Source organism: Carettochelys insculpta, chromosome 6 (assembly GCF_033958435.1).
Source record: "Carettochelys insculpta isolate YL-2023 chromosome 6, ASM3395843v1, whole genome shotgun sequence".
NCBI classification, from domain to species: domain Eukaryota; kingdom Metazoa; phylum Chordata; order Testudines; family Carettochelyidae; genus Carettochelys; species Carettochelys insculpta.
In genome coordinates this window covers 49,010,559-49,030,241 of record NC_134142.1, presented here as the reverse complement: position 1 = coordinate 49,030,241, position 19,683 = coordinate 49,010,559, and the positions used below count along the sequence as shown (strand labels likewise).

Sequence of the window (19,683 nt, the reverse complement as noted above, 5' to 3'; positions counted from 1 at the left end):
GCCACACTGCTGGAGGAGCCCCCAGTGTCAAGAGGATGGGTGATATGGCCCCACCCTGCCTGCACCAGCCTCTAGCAGGGAATAGGAGGCAGGACGAGGCCTGGAGGCAGTGCATGGAGACACTAGACAGGCAGTTTGGAAAGACAGAGCCTTCTGGTGCCTAAACTACCCACAGCCTTCTTTTCCATGCAGGCTCAGCTGTACTGACCGGTGTGTTGAAAGGGAAGTGGTTGAAGCCAAACATCCACATTTCCTGCATTTACTTTCTTCCTGCACAACATGTGGCAATGTGGCTAGTCCATTGGGGGAAGTTAGGGGACTCTCTGTGTCTCTTTCTGCCCGCTACAGGCATGCAGTTGATTGACCCCACACTGCTCTCAAATGCACAAAGAAACTTTAAAAATAAAGAAAAAAAATGGGGGGAATCCCTCTGATTTCCTGCAATCCCAGGTTTTACTAGTCACTACAGTAAATATGCATTTTTCAGATAGGACTGTGATTTTTCAGATCAATGCTGTCTCTCTAGAGATCTGTGAAATTGTTAATTCCGCTTTTTAAAGTGTCATTTTAACATCCAAATTTGTATTGCTTACACCTTTTGTTTTTGAGTGTAAAGAAGAACTTGAAGCATTGACACCCTTGTGAGAAGCTGAGCAGTGACAGAACATCAGTTACTCCTCTCTTCCATTGTGCGTGGTCCCCCACAACTGAGCACAGCCCCACTGAACCCAGTGGCTCACCTCAGACGTGCAGGAATCTGTCCACCAGACCCTCAGTGAGAGATCTTGGCCAGGCAGGGGGGATGGGCACAGTTATAAGAAACTATATAAACAAATGCCATAGAGAGTATAAGGGAGTATGAGTGGAGGGAAGGATAATGGGGGGATTGAAAATTTCTGGGGCTTTTCCCCTAAAAAAAAATCTACCTTTTGGTGCCTCAAAAATTGGATGTGACCAGTTGCAGCTAGGCACACACAATGCCTGTTGAAACACTCAGAATTTTTGTGTGAGAGGAGTGTAGAACTGAATCTAATTATTTCAAAGTGGAGCAAGGGAAAATATGAAGCTGAGTTCTGGATTTTTATTTTCTTAAAAAATAAACACAGAGTTACAGATAAACTCCTGTTTTAACCTTAATTATAGTAAATAGATGTGTTAATGACTGGTTTCTCCAGTGAGGTCTGGTACAGCATAACCCACTGCATTGTAATGAGCAGGTCCTTTCAGCAATACTGCTTATTAATTATGAAGTGTAGGTGTTGAGAGATGAAGACTGTTCTCTGGTTGGCTATCATACAAGGAACCCCATTTAGAAAATGAGCATAAGCGAAGCAGAAGTGAAGTGGCTCCTGTAAACATGGCTACTTCCCTCAGCAGAAGTACTTGGCATGCTGGCATTTTTCAAAAAACAGAATCATGTTTGTCTGCCTTGAATGTGAATACATTCTTGGAGGTGGGGGATGGTTTCCTTCATTCCCCCCCCCCATCCCACAGCCACTAAGTGCAGTTACATTTGGATAATTTCTAAATAGCAATTGAGGGATTTTTTATTTTATTTTTTTGTATGGGGGAGGGGGACCAGAGTTTGTATTTTTTACTGTAAAAGCTCTTTTTAATCTTTTAAAAATATAATAGTATGTGGGGGTTACACTACAGGGCTAATTCACCAACACAAAATATCTGCACTGAAATAGTACATGCAAATCATAATGAAAAACAGAGAATCATTGTTTAACTTTAATAATAATTTGCTTGAGAAAAAGACAAATCCATCTCTGTATTCGTAAGGAAAACCATACAAGAAAAATGCACTGTCCTTTGAATTTTTTTTTCAAACAATGACAGGAGACAAGGAAGCACATCTTTAAATGGTTTTATCGTGTGCATCTCCCTGATAAAATTTGTAATCTAGATCACTGGCTTAAGCATTAAAGCCCTGATCTTATGAATATTTAAATACATATTTAAAATACCTCATCTAGTGAAAATGACGAAACTACTCTTGTGAGTAAGGTTCTCCATGTGCTTACAGGTTTGGCTTGATCAGAGTCCAAGCAGCAAATACATAGGCTCCCTAAAACCACACGTATAAATCCCAGCAGTGTGAATTCAACTTTTCGCCCTTCCAAGTCAGATACAGTTTACTTGTGGAAGACTTCTGGATGGAACCTTAGAGGTCTACCTGCTGTTTGCTCAGTGGCAATATTCTAGAAGCAGTGGTACATATAATATGGCTAGATGTATGTCTTGGCTTGTTAGGTCAAAATATTTCTCTTGTCCACCTGAGTGCTGTTTGGCTGTTGCACTCCACAGCAGGTAGGGTTCTGTTGGTGTATAATTTATGGTGTGCATTGTGATCATCTGAGACTAAAGATATGCTCTTAAATTATGGTTTTTATTAGGCCAAATCCCAAGAGCTTTAGTCACTTCAGAGGGATTTTCAGAAATGCTCAGATGGTATTACTCTTGTCTAACCATTGAGTTCAGTGAGCGCGATCAGGCCAAAGCTAAGTGCTTACCAAAATCCCTTCCAATTTCCACTCTGTCCTTGGTCAGGCAAACTCCCATTGCTGGCAGGTCCCTTACTCCAGGATTCACCCCATTATTCGGTATGGGCCCTGAAATAAGAACTAAAATGCTGGGCAAGATCCTCACCTGGTGTAAATAAAACCAATAAGCATCAGCTGTAGCTCTGTCCCACTGTTTTTTTTTGGGGGGGGCAGGGGGGTTAAGGATACCATTGTACTCTGCTCTGGTGTCTGGTTTTCAGGATTAGCACACCTGTCTATAATGGATTCTTGATTTCTAGGGTAATTTGACTTAAGGAGCAATACTCTGAGTCAAGTGCCCCTGGAATCCACAGGTGCAATTTCCATGGAGGACCACAGTCATCATCGATTGACGTGGTATAAATTACAATGTATAATTTTAAAGTCACTGGCATTTTGCCAGTTTACACCAGCTCGATATTTGGCCTTATATCAGTCATGCAAACATCTCTGACTTTCTGGAGAAGTTGGAATACCCAGCCTTTTGCTCTAAGATATCAAGTATTTTCTAGGGCTACGTCTACACAAGAAGCCTGTTGGAAGGGCATTCCTGGCCAAACTTCAGTCAACAGATCACATTTACACATAAAAGCAGATTGAAAGAGCAATCCACTCTGTAGACAGACTAGCTGGCTCTCTCTCTCTCGCGACAGAATGGCTGACCTGAAGCTCTGCAAACAGGGTTGCCTGGTGAACTGGAAGCCCTGTCTGGCAACAAAAGGGCCCTGGAGTGTCTACATGGCTGTTTTGTTGACAGAACACTGTTGAGAGAGTCGTTATACCTGACCAGGGAGAGGTATAACGCTGCTGACTAACATGCGGGGTTTTGTTGATCAGCAATCCACAAAGTGCATTTTGCATGTGGATGCTCCATGGTCTTTCCCGACAGAAGCCCAGTTTTGCTGGGAAAAGCCTCTTGTGTAGATGTAGCCTATTTGTGTAATACTCAGAATGGGAGAAAAATGGGAGGAGAATAAAATTAAATAAGAAATCAAAAAGGAAAGTTTTATCGTAGGTCATTGTCAGATAAACGCTGAAAAATTGTCTAAAGTTGTTCCAAACTTTATCTCATTAAGAGCCAACTTGGAATCCCTGCTGTCGGAAGAAGGACCTGCAACATTGTAGAGAACTGAAAGGAAAGCAGTAGGAAGTAAATACTGTCTTTCTTTTACTCCTGCTCTTGACCCTCCAAAAGGAATGTTACTTCAGGCATTTAGAATGTAACACAGACATTAGGGGCCAGCTATAGTGGGAAGGAGAAGGGCTCAGTCTTCCAACTTCTGGATGATGGGAAGTAAAGGTTCTATCTTGTCTGTAATTTCAGATGTTCTACTGAAAAATCCACAAGAAAATCTAACGTATTAAAATAATCATAAATCTGTTGGCCTGGCATCCTGCCTATGGATGTAGGATCCTGTTCGCGAAGACGTTTGACATTACACAAACAAAGTCGTCTGAAATTTCTGGTTCTCCCCTGCTGCCTTCATCAGTGAAAACACAGTGGGAGGTAGCATGACACACTGTTCAGCACTCCAATAAGCCAGGCACCTTCCCCACTGCTGCTCTCCCAGGCTGATGTCACTGTGTTCAAACTCCTTCCGTTATTTGAGTGGCTGCACTGGCTGATTTTATAAAAGGGAGTGGGAAATACGCTCTGCAGCCCACAGTGTGAAATGATTTATAACATTTCAGCAATTTGAGCTGGGTGTATCTGCCTTTGAAAAAACTTACTCTAAGAAAAGTGTTTACATTTAAATGATACGAAGTAGTCTTTGATGTAGCAGAGCACTCAGTTAAGATGAATGGGCTGAGGTCCCACTTTTGTGTGTTTTATAGCTTCAGTCTGTGTGACTTGCAGAACAAACAAGGCAGCAGAGAGCTACTACACAGGGGGAAGGTTATCTTCCTCACTGGGGACAGACAAATATATGTTGTGAGGAATAAAATCAGAATCTGCAGGCCATAAAATCTGTGAAATCTGCTGCTGATTTCCTGCCTTCACAGATTTCATTCTTTCAGTTGGCAACAGCTTAAAGCAGTAAGTCATATGATTTTTAAAAATTTTTGTAGTAATGCACGCCAAAAGCTAAGTGCACAATTGTCTGGAGTAATGAGAAAACTGAGGGATGAAAAACAGGAAAAATTGGTACATTGTCCCTAGTTAACGTGGTTTAGACTTGTTTTTATTTAATCCTCGTCTTCTTTCTGTGGCACTGGATGATCAGGGAATGGGTAACTGGATATATATTTTGTGTGTTTGTTTTTTACTTGCAGGTTAATTGTTGGAATCTGGCCCAGGTTAGTAGTGACTAAAAGTAATAACCATCAGAGTTGGTACCTAATATTCCCCACTGAGCTGTACACTGAGCAAATGTGTTTAATATGGGATTTCTGATCTAATGAGCCATATTTGAAGGACCACATCCCAAAGCATCACAGAAAAGAGAATGCAATAATGATTCTTTTTTAGAATAACAGGCTCAAGCTTCAATAATTACATCCTCCAGTCCAAATCCACTCCAGTATCTTTCTAAGTCAGCTGTGGTCTAGATGGTGGTTTGAACACATGCTCAGCTGTGTACATGCATATAAGAAAGCACTCTTGCCCCAAGAAACTTACAGATTAATTTATACCTAGACAATACAGGACACCTGACAATACGGTATGCAGGAGAGAGCATTTTTGTTTAAGAACAATTTTTTTCTGGGTGGATTTGAAGGAATAGAGACTCTGTCATACATCAGAAGAGAGGCACCACAAAAGACTAAGAAGCATTAACCAACTAAGGGTTGCAAGGTATCGCACTGTGTGCCAAGGAGGCCAAGGGAATGGCTGGCAAAGGGAAGCTAGTGGTGCTAGCTTTGTGGCCATTTTGCATATCAGGAGCAGAGCAAAGGGGCTGGAACAGAGTCAAGGATGTGGGCCATCATCTAAGTATAAAAATTCTCAGCAGCAAGACTGGTTTAATGCCAACATGTCAGGAAAACTGTATTTCAGATGAATGCCATTGAAGAAAGCATTCAGCCTGATCACCAGTTTCTTCAGTTGTGTTCTACCCTTGAGATATACAGATCCAGACAACATCCTGACAAATCTTGAGTTAAGATGTCATGAAAAGCAGTGGTATTGTTAAGGGCTCAGAAGCTGATTTCTCTTGCACATAGCCCAATCACTGATTAATCCTAAGCCTATTTTACAGATAAGCCAAAAGACTTCCCAAAATTGTAACTCACCCTGTCAAGATTACATGGGCATGGACAGGAAAATGAAGAGGAAGATGCCACAATGTGAAATTCATCTGTGTCTTGAGATCCAGCCCATGATCTATGCACAGTGTTCCCTGTAAGCTGTGCACTTAGTGGAAAAGATGGAAAAGATTAGAGGAACATTGCCTACATACCACTTTGGTTTTGTTTAGAAAGCTTCATTGGGGGACTGAATTGGCATGCTCTGCCTTGCTGCTGCCTTTCTGAACGTGTTGGCATCATGTTTCCCTTCACATAGGTCTGTTTATGGCTAGAAGAATGTATTCTTGAGATTAGTTTCAAGTGATGTATGCACATAATTGCAAATATTACTGGAAAGTGACAAAAGTCTTTTTAACAAAGTCTAGCTCAGTTATTTATTAGCACTTACCCAGAGTACAGTGTCAGCGCAGACAATATTTGAAATTAATGTTGTATTTGATTAGGCTGGTTGATTGTTCTTCACCGCTGAGGATTTAGCATTCATTAGTTATACTAACCAGTCATTAGTACTGCCTTTATCAGCAAGCAAAGAATAAACAGAAATTCTAATAAAAATTCATCGCAGTGAATGTACTCCACAGTTTAGCAAGTTTTATGACTGTCAGTGTATTAGATTAGTTGTTACACCATTGGCAGCATAAAAGTTTGTTATAAAGTTTAAAATCCTTTAGTGGCTATTTCCTGTTAATTTAGATTCTTTTAAGCTTAAATGGAATAAACAAATAATCTTTTTCATATCCAGTGTTAAGAGTTATATTTGTCTACTTATATATGTATGGGATCCCTTTTAGCTATAAGACATGAGCCCTCTTAAGCAAGTTATACTAATCTGATTTAGCAAAAACAATATCGGTTAGCAAGAAATCAAAATCCTGTATCACAGATTTTCACTCAAACATCAAATGTATTCTGGTATACATGGAAAACTTACAAAAAAGGAGATACAGTAGTGATGAGCACTTAAACTGTCTTTAATTTACACCTGTTGAGCATATGTGTCCTTATTTCTCTAGAATTTTAATGTATAATTATTTTTTAATCTTTGTATTTTTACAGGAGTCCCTGAATGTTATTGATCCTGGCTTCATGGACCTAAATGGTCCAATTGAAGATGCATTAGAATGGGATGAAACTGATATAAGTCATAAGCTGATTAGCATTAATGAAGAATTAAATGAACTTGATCAAGAAGAAAAAGATCATCCAAAACATAACTCTGCTTTAGAAGAAAGTGGTAGTAATGACTTGAATCGAGAAGAAAATATCAGTGACCATGAAACTCCTCTGTATTGTTCCAGCATTGCATCCTCGCCGAGCCCTCACATTTACCAAGTCTATAGCCTCCACAATGTAGAGATATCAGGAATAAAACATACCCCTTTCTTGAAAAAGATTTCAAACTTCCCTAGTGTAACACAGTCTAATATTTTAAAAAAAAGTCTTAAGGACTCCCCATTTTCCTCTACCAAATCTCTGCCAGACCTAATAGACAAGACCGCTTTGTCAAAACCATTCAATTATAGGTACCACAGTGGAAACATAAGCAGACATTCTGAGAGTGAAAGTGGAATAGTCAGTGAAGGCGATACGGAAACTTCAAACAATTCTGAAATCTTTTTGATAAATGATACTGAAGGAACCCAAAGTAATAATGAAACTGGGCCTCTGGAAGCCCACATGAATGACATAGTTGATGCAATAAAACAAAAAATTAAACAAAAGGAGGACCATATTACACTTTCAAATAATTGTCACTCGACTTTTCCTGCATACTGTGCAAGTGGAAAAGAGGGAGATCTAAATGGTGTTACTCAATATACCTCTGACTGTTTAGAAGAAGAATTACAAGGAAAACATGACGTGTTTACATTTTATGATTACTCTTACCTCCAAGGTGCCAAACTAAAATTGCCATTGATGATGAAACAATCACAAACTGACAAAGGGTGTGCAGAGGGCACTTTGCTTCACAGTTTGTGTTTTGATAAAATGTCCTGTAAATCTGAACATCAATCTGCAGAGTTACAGCCAGATGAATTTATGCATGAACTTACTGGGGCAAGTGTCTCCAGAGAATCAGATCCCACTTCCTGCAAATCTATGGAGGGTGCTCGGAAATTAACTGATATGAAGAAGACAAAACAAATCTCGCCTTTATCTCACAGCTCTTCATTAGAATCTCTGTCTGTGTCAGGTGATTTGTTTGGCTCAAGTTTGTTTAAAGCTGGTGATGGCCTTCAGCGCAGCACATCTTTGGAAAGCTGGTTGACCCCATACAAAAGCAATGAGGATCTTTTTAGTCATCATGGCTCAGGAGACATAAGTGCAAGCAGTGATTCTGTTGGAGAACTCAGCAAAAGGACCTTGGACCTCCTGAATCGTTTAGAGAATATCCAGAGCCCTTTAGAGCAAAAGATAAAGCACAGTATTTCTGATATCACACTTCAAAGTGGCTCACACAAAATGTCATTAGCTGGACAGTTAGCACTGGATATTGCCTCCTCCATCAATGAAGATTCAGCTGCTTCTCTCACTGAGCTCAGCAGCAGTGAGGACCTTTCTCTTTGCTCTGAGGACATTGTACTGCATAGAAATAAAGTGCCAGATTCAAATGCATCATTCAGGAAACATCTGAATCGGTCAGTAGCTGATGAGAGTGATGTCAATGTCAGCATGATCGTTAATGTCTCTTGCACTTCAGCTTGCACGGATGACGAAGATGACAGTGATTTGCTGTCAAGTTCTACTCTCACCTTGACAGAGGAAGAGCTGGGCATCAAAGATGAAGATGATGACTCCAGTATTGCAACTGATGAGGATATTTATGAAGAGTGCAATTTAATTTCAGGACTTGACTACATAAAGAACGAACTCCAGACTTGGATTCGACCAAAATTTTCTTTGACAAGGGAGAAGAGAAGATGCAACCTCAGTGATGAAATTCAGTGTAGTAAAGATTTAAGTAGCAAAGAGATACGAAGACCAACAGACACGCTGAGCACTGACATGCTTGTGAATGGTTCGGTATATAAGCTATCAGAAAATAATGGCAACAGTAAAAACATACCAAAAGGCCATAAACTGGAGACAAAAAATCAGACTATAAAGGACAGTTCTCAGGTTGCTCAAGATCAGTTTGTGGATGACATGGAGAATGGAAATGTTGAAAATACTTCGGACAGTCAGATGCAAGAGCTTATTAGAACTTCATCAGCCCCCCAAAATCCTGGCTTACTTGATGGTAAGGGAGGTAAAAATGAATGTTATATCCATGAAGCATTTACAGATACTTCTGATGAGCCGCATGTAGAGGGAAAGAAGACACTTCAACCATCAAATATATCCATAAGTCTCCTACAAGAATGTCAAAATCATCTTCAGTCTGATGATGATTGCACTGCTTATACTCCCATTAGAAAGCCTTGTATGGAACCTGCATCAGAAATGAGAGGTGTAGACACACAAGATAGTTCCTTACTAAAATATTTGCCTAATGATCAACAAAGCAGAACAAGTGCTACTGAAAAGCCCACCAATTGCTTTGCAGCTTTTAAACCAGGTGAAGCAGAAGAGAACACCTCATCAAGCGGAAGTGATTCATGCTGCAACTGTGAATCTGATGCTTTTGATAAAAAAAATGTGGAAGATTGCTCAGTGCACAACTTTGTGATGGAGATAATTGACATGGCATCAACAGCTTTGAAGAATAAGTCACAACCTGAGGGAGAGGTGGCCACTCCTACTTCATTAACACAGATCAAAGAAAAAGTAATGGAACATTCTCACCGGCCCATACAACTAAGAAAGGGGGATTTTTATTCTTATCTTTCTCTCTCTTCTCATGATAGTGACTGTGGAGAGGTAACCAAGTACATAGAGGAAAAGAGTAGTACTCCAGTGCCACTGGACTTTGCAGATGAGAGAGAAAACATTGAATGTTTTTTTGAAGCATGTCCTGAGGAAGAGCGAATAGAGCAGCAGCCTCATTTCTCTAACACTACTCCTGAAAGGTCTGTAGCATCAGACCAAGTCCTAGAATTATTGGCTGAGCCTAAAACTTCTGCTCAATGTAGTAGCTTTTCTTGCTTAACAGAAGACATTGACCTAAATGTGTCCAATTCTGCCAACCAGAAGGTATCAAACAATTTAAAAAATATTGCTGATGATTCACTGACTTTGGACAGCGATAATAAAGGCTTAGACATGAACGCTCTGAAGTTTAGCACTAAAAAAAGTACACAAAAGTCACTTGGAACTGGGAAATCTAAAGGAGGTATTGCTGGTTCTGCCAGGGCTTCAGCTATAGATGTTCAACTAAAGCCAGACCACCAGAAAGATAAGGATTTATTGCACGAGGACACTAAAACACTTACTCGTGAAGAAAAACTTCCGAATCTTCACACGGAGAGGCACATAAATATGCACAGATAGAATGTAACCCTCCCATGCACATACATTATCTCATAAACAGGTATGTACTGTACAGTATGCCTTTGCATAGGACTTATTTTCAGTAAGTTTGTAAAATGAAAGGATATGAATCACCATCCAGGGCTTTTGTTTTATGATAGCACATGCTTTATATATATTTGATCTGCTCACAACCCAGCCCCAGTTTACATACATCTGGTCAATCTTTGCATTCAACACACTGATTTTGCCCCAGTTGTTGCACGGACTCAGGATCCACTCCTGTGGAAAACTCAAAATCCATTGGAGTCAAACTCCTGTTCTGATGAGTTTGGGCACTCCAGATGGCTTGATATTCCCAGGTAGGTCTTCTTCCCCCTCTTATGCTGCTGAACTTTCTAGCCTGGTGGAAGTTGCCTGTACCCAGGGACACTGAGGCTACGTCTACACATGCACCCAACTTCGAAATAGCTTATTTCGATGTTGCAACATCGAAATAGGCTATTTCGATGAATAACGTCTACACGTCCTCCAGGGCTGGCAACGTCGATGTTCAACTTCGACGTTGCTCAGCCCAACATCGAAATAGGCACAGCGAGGGAACGTCTACACGCCAAAGTAGCACACATCGAAATAAGGGAGCCAGGCACAGCTGCAGACAGGGTCACGGGGCGGACTCAACAGCAAGTCGCTCCCTTAAAGGGCCCCTCCCAGACACACTTTCATTAAACAGTGCAAGATACACAGAGCCAACAACTAGTTGCAGACCCTGTATATGCAGCACGGACCCCCAGCTGCAGCAGCAGCAGCCAGAAGCCCTGGGCTAAGGGCTGCTGCCCACGGTGACCACAGAGCCCCGCAAGGGCTGGAGAGAGAGTATCTCTCAACCCCCCAGCTGATGGCCGCCATGGAGGACCCCGCTATTTCGATGTTGCGGGACGCGGATCGTCTACACGTCCCTACTTCGATGTTGAACGTCGAAGTAGGGCGCTATTCCCATCCCCTCATGGGGTTAGCGACTTCGACGTCTCGCCGCCTAACGTCGATTTCAACTTCGAAATAGCGCCCAACACGTGTAGACGTGACGGGCGCTATTTCGAAGTTACTGCCGCTACTTCGAAGTAGCGTGCACGTGTAGACGCAGCTTGAGTCTGCCCTCTTCTCCAGAGTATGCTGGTCTTCTGCTATAATCAAAAACACTCAGTTTGCAGATTGGAATACTGGTCTGAATTCAACAAGATGAAATTAAATAAAAAAAACGGGTGTGAAGTACTGCAGTTACTAAGAAAAGATCAAAGGCTCAGATACAAAATGTATATAATATGATTGGAGGTACACATCTCCTGGAACTGGAAGGGAGGTTGTCTAGTCTAGTCCCCTGCCCTCTTGGCAGGACCAAGCACCCTCCCTGACATGTATTTGCTCCAATTTGTAAATGGTCTCCTCAAGGATGGTGCTCACAACCCTGGGTTTAGTAGGCTAATGCTCAAACCACTGAGCTGTCCCTCAGTTGGCTAGACTGTGATATTGCCAAAAAGGACATGGGGGTTATAGTGGACCACAAATTGAATGTGAGTCAACAATGTGGTCTAATTGCAAAAAAGGCTAACATCATTCTGGAGTGTATTAACTGGAGTGTCAGTATGGAAGATACGGGAGGCCAGTTGCTTTACTTAGCACTTGTGAGAGTTCATTTGAAGTACTGTGTCCAGTGCTGGGTGCTGCATTTTAAGATACATGTGTAGGACTCTACCAAATTCACAGTCACACTTCGCCCAGGTCCTAAGCCTGCTCTTCCTTTTCCTGCCACTGTTGCGCTCCCACACCATCTCACTGCACCCTTTCTCCAAACCCTACCCCTGCTCCACCCATACCTGGGATGGCTCTCTTCACAGTCCATTTTCTTCAATTTCATGGTAATAGGGTTTTAAAAAAATCATACCTTTCATGATTTTCTCTATTTACATCTGAAAGTTCGTGGTGTAGTAGACGTTCTGACCCAAAAAGGAGTTGTGAGCATGTTGCAAAGTTATTGTAGCAGGGGTTGTGGTACTACTTACCTTACTTCGGCACTGCTACTTCAGGCAGCACTGCCCTCAGAGATGCCACCAGGACAGAAGTAAGGGGAGCAATACCATATCATGCCACCCTTACTTCTGTGGTGCCACCTGCAGAGCTGGTCCCTCAATCAGCAGCCCCCACTTGCTGGCCACCCAGCTCTGAAGGCTGCAGCTGTAAGAATGACATGGTATGGTTTTGTGTTGCTTCTGGCAGGCGGCTGTCTTCAGAGCTGGCTATTTGACCAACACCCAACATGCTCCAGCTACTCAACTCTGAAGGCAACACAGAAGTAAGGGTGGCAGTACCACAACCCCCCCCTAAAATAACTTTGACTGTCCAGCAACCACATTTTGGGTCAGGACCCCCATCAGAGTGAGATTGGGAAATGCAGACGTCCCACACTGTACCAATGACTGAATTCTGAGCAAACACATTGTAAACGGTTCACACCAAAGGGCTGATTAGGCACATTGGGACACCTGATTGGCTGCAATGCCTGGGAACAGCTGACAAAGCTGTCCGTGCAATAGCTGATTGGCTACAACTCTCAATCCTCACTTGGGTGTCAAACACTGGCTCCTTTCTTACCAGAGCTGCACACTGGGGTGCATCACCTTACTTTCACCTCTGGTAGCAGTGAGCTGTGTTTTGATCAATGCTAGGTTAATACAGCCCAAGGACCAGAACTGAGTCTGAAGAATAGAGATTTACAAATCTACATGTAATGCAGTGAAAGGAAATGCTGAGAATATACATGGTAGTTTGATGGAATGACAATACAATTTTTATTTTGCCTTAAGGTTACAGGATTTTTTTAAATAATAAAAAGCCATTTTTATTATACACATCTCTTTACTTTACAAGCTATTTATTGTTTGTTAAATGTTATATAACATTTTTCTATTGCAATTATAAATAGATTTTTATTATTCCTAGTAGCACAGCTAGAAACGTACTTTAATCAGGGAAAAAAAGGGGAAAAAAAAAACCAAAAGAAAGAAAAAGAATATCTGTGCAGCTACATAGAAGATCTGTGTTTCACTGAACTCTGAATCCCTTCCCCCATTAAGAGCTTGATGGTGTAACTTCATCTCTCATGCTATGGGGAATGAATTATAGAAGCAATCTATCCTAATTTGTTAACTTATTCAAATAACAGTTATTATACTTAACTATGCTAAAGATTATCTTTTTGGTGGCAGATTGTTTATTTTTTGATGAGTCTAATTACTGATTTTCTAAAGTTAATTTACATTTATTACTAATACATCTTTTAAAATGTGACAGATAAATGTTGTTCCCATAAGTACATTATGAAAAAAGTTACTATTTAAAAACACATTATTTAATTTGAAAGATAAATGGCAAACACCATTATTTTTTTCCTGTAGCACCTGTGCTGTAAGCTCATTAAAATGTGTAACTCCAAGTGTAGCTGCAATACTCAGAGAAAAATAATCTATAGTATCGTTATACCCTAAAATATTCTCAGAATGCAAAAGTGACAAAAGTTATCCTTATCAGCATAGCTTGGCTAATTTTACTTTCTTTCAGGCTGTTTACCTTGGCTGCATACGAGAATAAAAGCTACAGAGGAGAAAACACATTTTTTACCAAATGTATCTAAATTGCAATCTTGTTAGCAGTTTGCTGTAAAACTGACCATTAAAGGAAAGTAGCAGCAATTCTATAAGCAGCTTCAAAGACACTTCTATCAGACCTGTTTATTGTACTCTAGGAGCCAACATATGACACAGGTGCTCAGAAAGTGATGCAGAATTTGTTTCCCCAAGAGGTGTCATCTTGAAAGGACAGCCTCTTTGCATATGGGATCATGAAATCTTTTGCTGTCACTGTGACTCAGGACTCACTAATGCGATCAGGATTTATAGCAATATGTTCAGTATGTGCAAGGTTCAGTACACTGTTACAGGACCTTTTGTGTGGTTGCTAGAGTCTTTTCTGGAAAATACAACAGATTTCTCTGTGTGATCTGTTATGGTCACAAGTACGTCACAAAATTTATTTCCTTTCTTTTGTACAGAACATGCAATTTAAATTTCACATGAATTGAGAAAAAATTATTACTAGATGTTATGAAAAATAAACTGGTTTTATCCCACAATTGTGCAGTCAGAGTTACAATATGCTGCAACTAAGGGGCTTCATAATTGAATAGGAGACATTTGGCGTGAGTTTAAGCAGGCCTCCACTTTATTTTTAGATGCCTAAGACTCTCCGGATACAGGTAACTCCCATGATATTCCATGATTACCTGGGGGACTTTACCAGCTCCCAGTCTTTCCTCCATCCCTGTCCCTCCAGTAGATCCAATGGTGGGAGCTTATTGTCCAATCCTGCCTCATAGGTGGGCTATGAGAAGGGGGATTTGCTTCTGGCTGTACCAATCACAGGCATCCCCAACTGTCCTATTTATTTCTTTGAAGAACACCTCTTTTTAAGTCCTTCTGCAAGTAACTTATCTAGTCATTGTATCTTTTCCCTTTGCATTGGCCATCCACCACAGGGAGCTTCTTTGGCTATCAGTTTGACTGCCTTCTCCCCATGCTCAGTCGAGTTCTCAGACGTCTCCAAATGTCATCTTTTATATCAGTTAAAAACGTGACAGCGTCTAAGTAGGACAGGTGAACCCCATTCTTCGGAAAAGGAAAGAACTATGCCAGGATGTGAAATTACTGCAGGCCCGCCTATGGTCCCACATAATTTGGCCACCTCCCAGTTCATATGCCTTTTTGCTTTGTTCACCATGGGGGGACGGCCGGAATGAAGTGGCCTCACAGTTCCCTGCCAGATCCCTTGCTGAAGCATATTCAGACTGTCTACTCCAAAATCTGAGGAAGTGGGTCTTTCCCAATAAATTAATTTGTTAGTCTTTAAGATGCTACGGAACTGCTTGTTATTTGTGAAGCTACACGCTAACATGGCTGCTGCCCTTCTGAGTCTGTTGACTAAATTATGTTAACTCCTGGAAAAAGTTCAAGAACCAGCCCCAAGTTCTTCCTTGCTCTGAGCATTAGTTCCACCCTTGTAAGCATTCCTGAATCATTTTTCCCAAGATGGGACAATTACATCTTGGGGCCAGGACTGATGGCCCTGTACTGCATAGAGCATTAGCATCAGTTGGTCCCAGAACATGCCTCTTCTTGTCTGCCAACTGAGTATCACTTCATCACCGAAGCCCAGCTGTGAACCCTCAGACAACCTGCACACATGCCTCTGGACCCAAAAGACAATACCATGCCTGCAGATTCATACCATCCTGCATGGCTCATCATCCCCTATCTGTAATGAGATTACCACAAATTAATGCTGATTTACTGCCTGAGGTCTTAAACATACATTCAGGGGTCATCCAAATGCCAACATGTGATTGCCTCTATTCACACACCTCACTGTGCTGCTGTCCTCGCCGCCGCCCTGCTTGGTCTACGTAAAAATAAAGGCTTCTAGCATCTGCCTTGCTCCCTTTTCAAACCCTACATTCCCACAGGATGACTCAGTGATCACTCTGCCCTTTGGCAGCAGTTTTTATCTCTCCCCACCCCCACAGGCCAGAAAGCACTTTTCCCATCCCTTGGTCAGACCAGCCAAAAAAATGTGCATGGCAATCATTGCTAGTCAGACAGTCTGGCTGTTATTCCAAGCTCTGCCACGAACTTTTTGAGTGGCCTTGAACAGATCACTTAACCCCTTTCTGTCTCAGTTTCTTTAACAATGATCTACCAGGGATAATAATTCTGGGACAAAGGAGGTCTGAGGCTTAAACCATTCACCAAAAGCTGTTTTGAAATCTCTGGGTAGAATATGGTATCTAAACACAAAGTACTAGTATGAAAGAAAAAAAACAGTACATACAAGGCCAGTGCAATACAGACACTAACATATAATAGTTTAAATACAAAAAATGAGACTGCAGGATTGATCTAAACCATTGTCTTACCATTTCTAATTGCAGTTTTAATAGGGGTCTGGAAACAACAGCATTTCTTTACTTTTTTTGCAACATAGTCATGATATTTTATTTCGATATAGTGGTAATGTCTAGAGGATAGAAATATCTATATTATATTATACTATGTTATGTTATCATCTGTGGATGTTTTGATTTTAGAAGACAAGCGCTGCCCAACAGTGAGATTTCTCTCACTATAGATCTGATTAAAACCCACACCAAAGTTTTTAAAGAACAGATTTGATATCTTCATTATTATGTCTGTTTTTTGCACTGATTTCCGATACACAGTTGCACTTTTCCATGTTCATTTTTCTATAAAAATAGAGAGGTCAGTTACAGCAAATAAGATCAAAGGAGATTGCAGCTGGATAGATCCAGATATTTCTCCTTAATGTGGAAGGCATATAATGCATATTTGGTGTGCCTCCTAGGAAATGCCTGAGATGTACTTTGCACTAATCTTTTTGCTGTATTCTGACCGTTATTTCTTCATACTCCTCATCATAAACCTCTGCTCTTTGTTGAATAGTTTAACCCTAAACGCTAAGCTGGATAAATTCCATAGTATGAACATATTTGACTCATTACTAGTATCAGAAATGTCCAAATTGTTCTGTGATACTCCCCTTCCTGTTTTACATTAATCTTATTGTATATGCATATAAATTATGTGTGTATGTTAAATATTGTACATCCCTTTTATAGTTTGACTATGGTACATCATATTTTGTTACTGATCGGAGCACCTTTGAATGTGCTCAAGGTAAGTTCACAGGTAAGTATGAGGACAGGATCCAGAGAAAAGGGCAGACTTGATGATTTCCCGTTTCTTTTTGAAAATAAGTCCTCACAAAAATCAGTGTGTTTTTCTACATCAGTACACAGCCATTTTTTACTCTAACTTGAACGCAGGCTTTTAAAAATTGCTGTTCACATTCTGTATTCTGTGCATTTAAAAGCTTTGGCATGGGATCGTACAATGGCTACCTTCAGTTGTTTTGGAGGAGCTTGTGTTTTGCAAATAAAGCTGTATTTCATGTAACACACTTTCACTAATTTTTTGTTTCCTTTTAGAAACTTGGCTGCTGTTCAGGTGCAGGTTCATCCTGTTAACCATGGGATGACCTCCAAAGCCATTGCATCACTCATTGCCTTTTGTTATACTGGCTCCCAAGATACATTTTCTTTCCAAATGTGATTTGTCCATCTTGGCTTTGTGATCAGGCTACATATGCTGGCCCTAATTTAGTAATCATTTTGTAGTATAGCAAAGCCTTTTGTTTTAATGTGGATTCCCTTCCCAAGCTACCTCTAACTACCTGTCTTTCCTAAATTGAATGCTTTGGTACTACTTCTCACCCTCTACATTCTTTAAAGTTTTGCAATTGCACAAATTCATGTTCAGTCTGATTCATCTTTACAGAGGTGTACCGGTCAGTACTCTCCTATATCATGTATCAAATTTAATATATATACATATATGTATAATGCATATGTTTGTTGAAACTATTTTGTGTTTAAAATGACAATTTTGATTTGATTGCAGCAAAAGGAAAAGTCATTAGTTCTCCTAATTCAGTGCATCTGAAAATGGAGCAATGAAAATCAATGCCATTTATTTCATTTTAAAATTTAATCTATGCAACACTTCAAGAAACAACTACACAGTGTTGTATATTAGGAACTGTTGACATTCTACTGAATATTAAGTACAACATTTTGGGTTTTTATGCTTCTTGAGGTGGTAAAGAGAAAAAAAAGTTTTTAAAAAAGTGTGCCTTGCTGTATTTCTTATACCATTTATTAAAAAGCTGCTTTCAGAGTAAAATTATGCTGGTTTCAAAGGAGGAAATAGCAAGGATAAGATGTGTGAATATTTTCTGTATATATGTATAACCAAGTACAAACATTGATGTATAATGACAATATAAAACGCGTTCACGTTTGTGATGTCCAGTGATGTTGAAAATATAAGCCTTAAAACAATTAGACTGCATGATAATTAGAATTGGCATAATAAATATTGTTTATTGGGGAAAAAGAAAAATTGGTTATCTCTTTTACCTGCATTTGAAGAAAAAATATATAGCATCAAAATACGGAAAATGTATTGTTTGCAACATTTCACAGACTCTAGAGTTTCTACATCAGTCATGAGATGTGGGCTACAGGGCTCCAAAGTGACTTTCTTCATGCAGACGCAGGACTTTCAAAATGTTTCCGGTTACACGTAGAAATACAAATATCCAGAAAGGCAAATCTAGTAAACTGCAACAACAGTTCCCAAAGGACAAGTATACATTTTTCTTAAATCTTTATTTCTTTATTGTCAACAGTGCATGTGAGGCCACTTTCTGTCTCTTAAAATTTTATTTATTTACATAGTCCCACTGAATAAGCTTTATACACATATAAATAAAAAGCACTTTTAGAGTTAGCCTGTTTCAATTATTTAGATTATGTACTTTTTGTACTTTCTTATCTTGTTCTAAAACCATATCGGGTAACTAAAATGATGCTGAAGGCTGTAGTATCTCTGCACAAATAACTCATTCCTGAAAATCGCTATTGAACAGAAAACGGGCCTGCTGTTTTCTATTTCAGTATAGGTTCCACCTCCCTGTTCTGGCACCCTTGGGACCTGAGTGGCCCCAGATCAGGGATTTTGTCTGACCAGGAGAGAAAAGGCAAAATCCCTGGCCTCTGGCCACTCTCCCAGGCTCCCCTTCCGACCCTGATCCTCGCTTCCTGGCCACAGCCCCTGTTCTCCAGCCTTGCTGCAGTCCACAGCCCTCTGGCCCCAGCCATGTACCACTGTTTTCCAGCTCCCGCTTTGTGCCACCACTCTCCAGCCCCAGCCACAGCTGTCCAGACCCAGCTATGGACCACTGTTCCCCAGAAGCAGCTCCCTGGCCATGGTTCCCCCAACCCTGCCTTGGGCTTCCAGTCTTTGACCCTGGCCACAACTCCTTGGCCCCCGCTGTGGAACACCACTCCCAGCTCCAGCCATTTGCTGCCATCCCTTCCCTCTCCCAGCCCTCAACTCTGGGGGCACTGGGGCTGTCTGGTCTGGCAACATCCCTGGTTGTGAGGGATTATTTTAAACAAACAAAATCCTACAGCATTGTTTTTCTTAATGTAAGTAAATAATTAGTGAAAATGCCAGTGCCCTACCCAGAAGCTAGAAGAAGCAGTGAAATAGCTTGTTTACATGTCCTCGAAGCAGTGAAGAACTTGTAAGAAAACGTTCCTATTTCGACCTACTAAGGGCTTATTCTCACTCATAATGGTGAGAAAAACACATGGGTCCTGACTATTATCTCAAAGTCCCAGGGGAATTCTGCAATTGTTGTATTTGGAGAAAGGGTAAAATTGCAGAATTCCCTCAGGATGGACTGAGCCCAGGTCTACACTAAGAGGTAAAATTGATTTTAGATA

General features: G+C 40.7%; 1 protein-coding gene across 1 annotated transcript in view; it reads left to right on the top strand.

Annotated features, from left to right (window-relative positions):
- Positions 1–18,731, top strand: part of AKAP6 (A-kinase anchoring protein 6) — a 260,386-nt gene extending 241,655 nt beyond the window's left edge. The window contains exons 12-13 of the mRNA XM_074997551.1: positions 6,855–10,269; positions 17,320–18,731. Coding sequence (XP_074853652.1) covers positions 6,855–10,229 — 3,375 coding nt within the window. The 3' untranslated portion in view covers positions 10,230–10,269; positions 17,320–18,731. The remainder of the gene's footprint in view (positions 1–6,854; positions 10,270–17,319) is intronic.
- Positions 18,732–19,683: the final 952 nt, after the last annotated feature.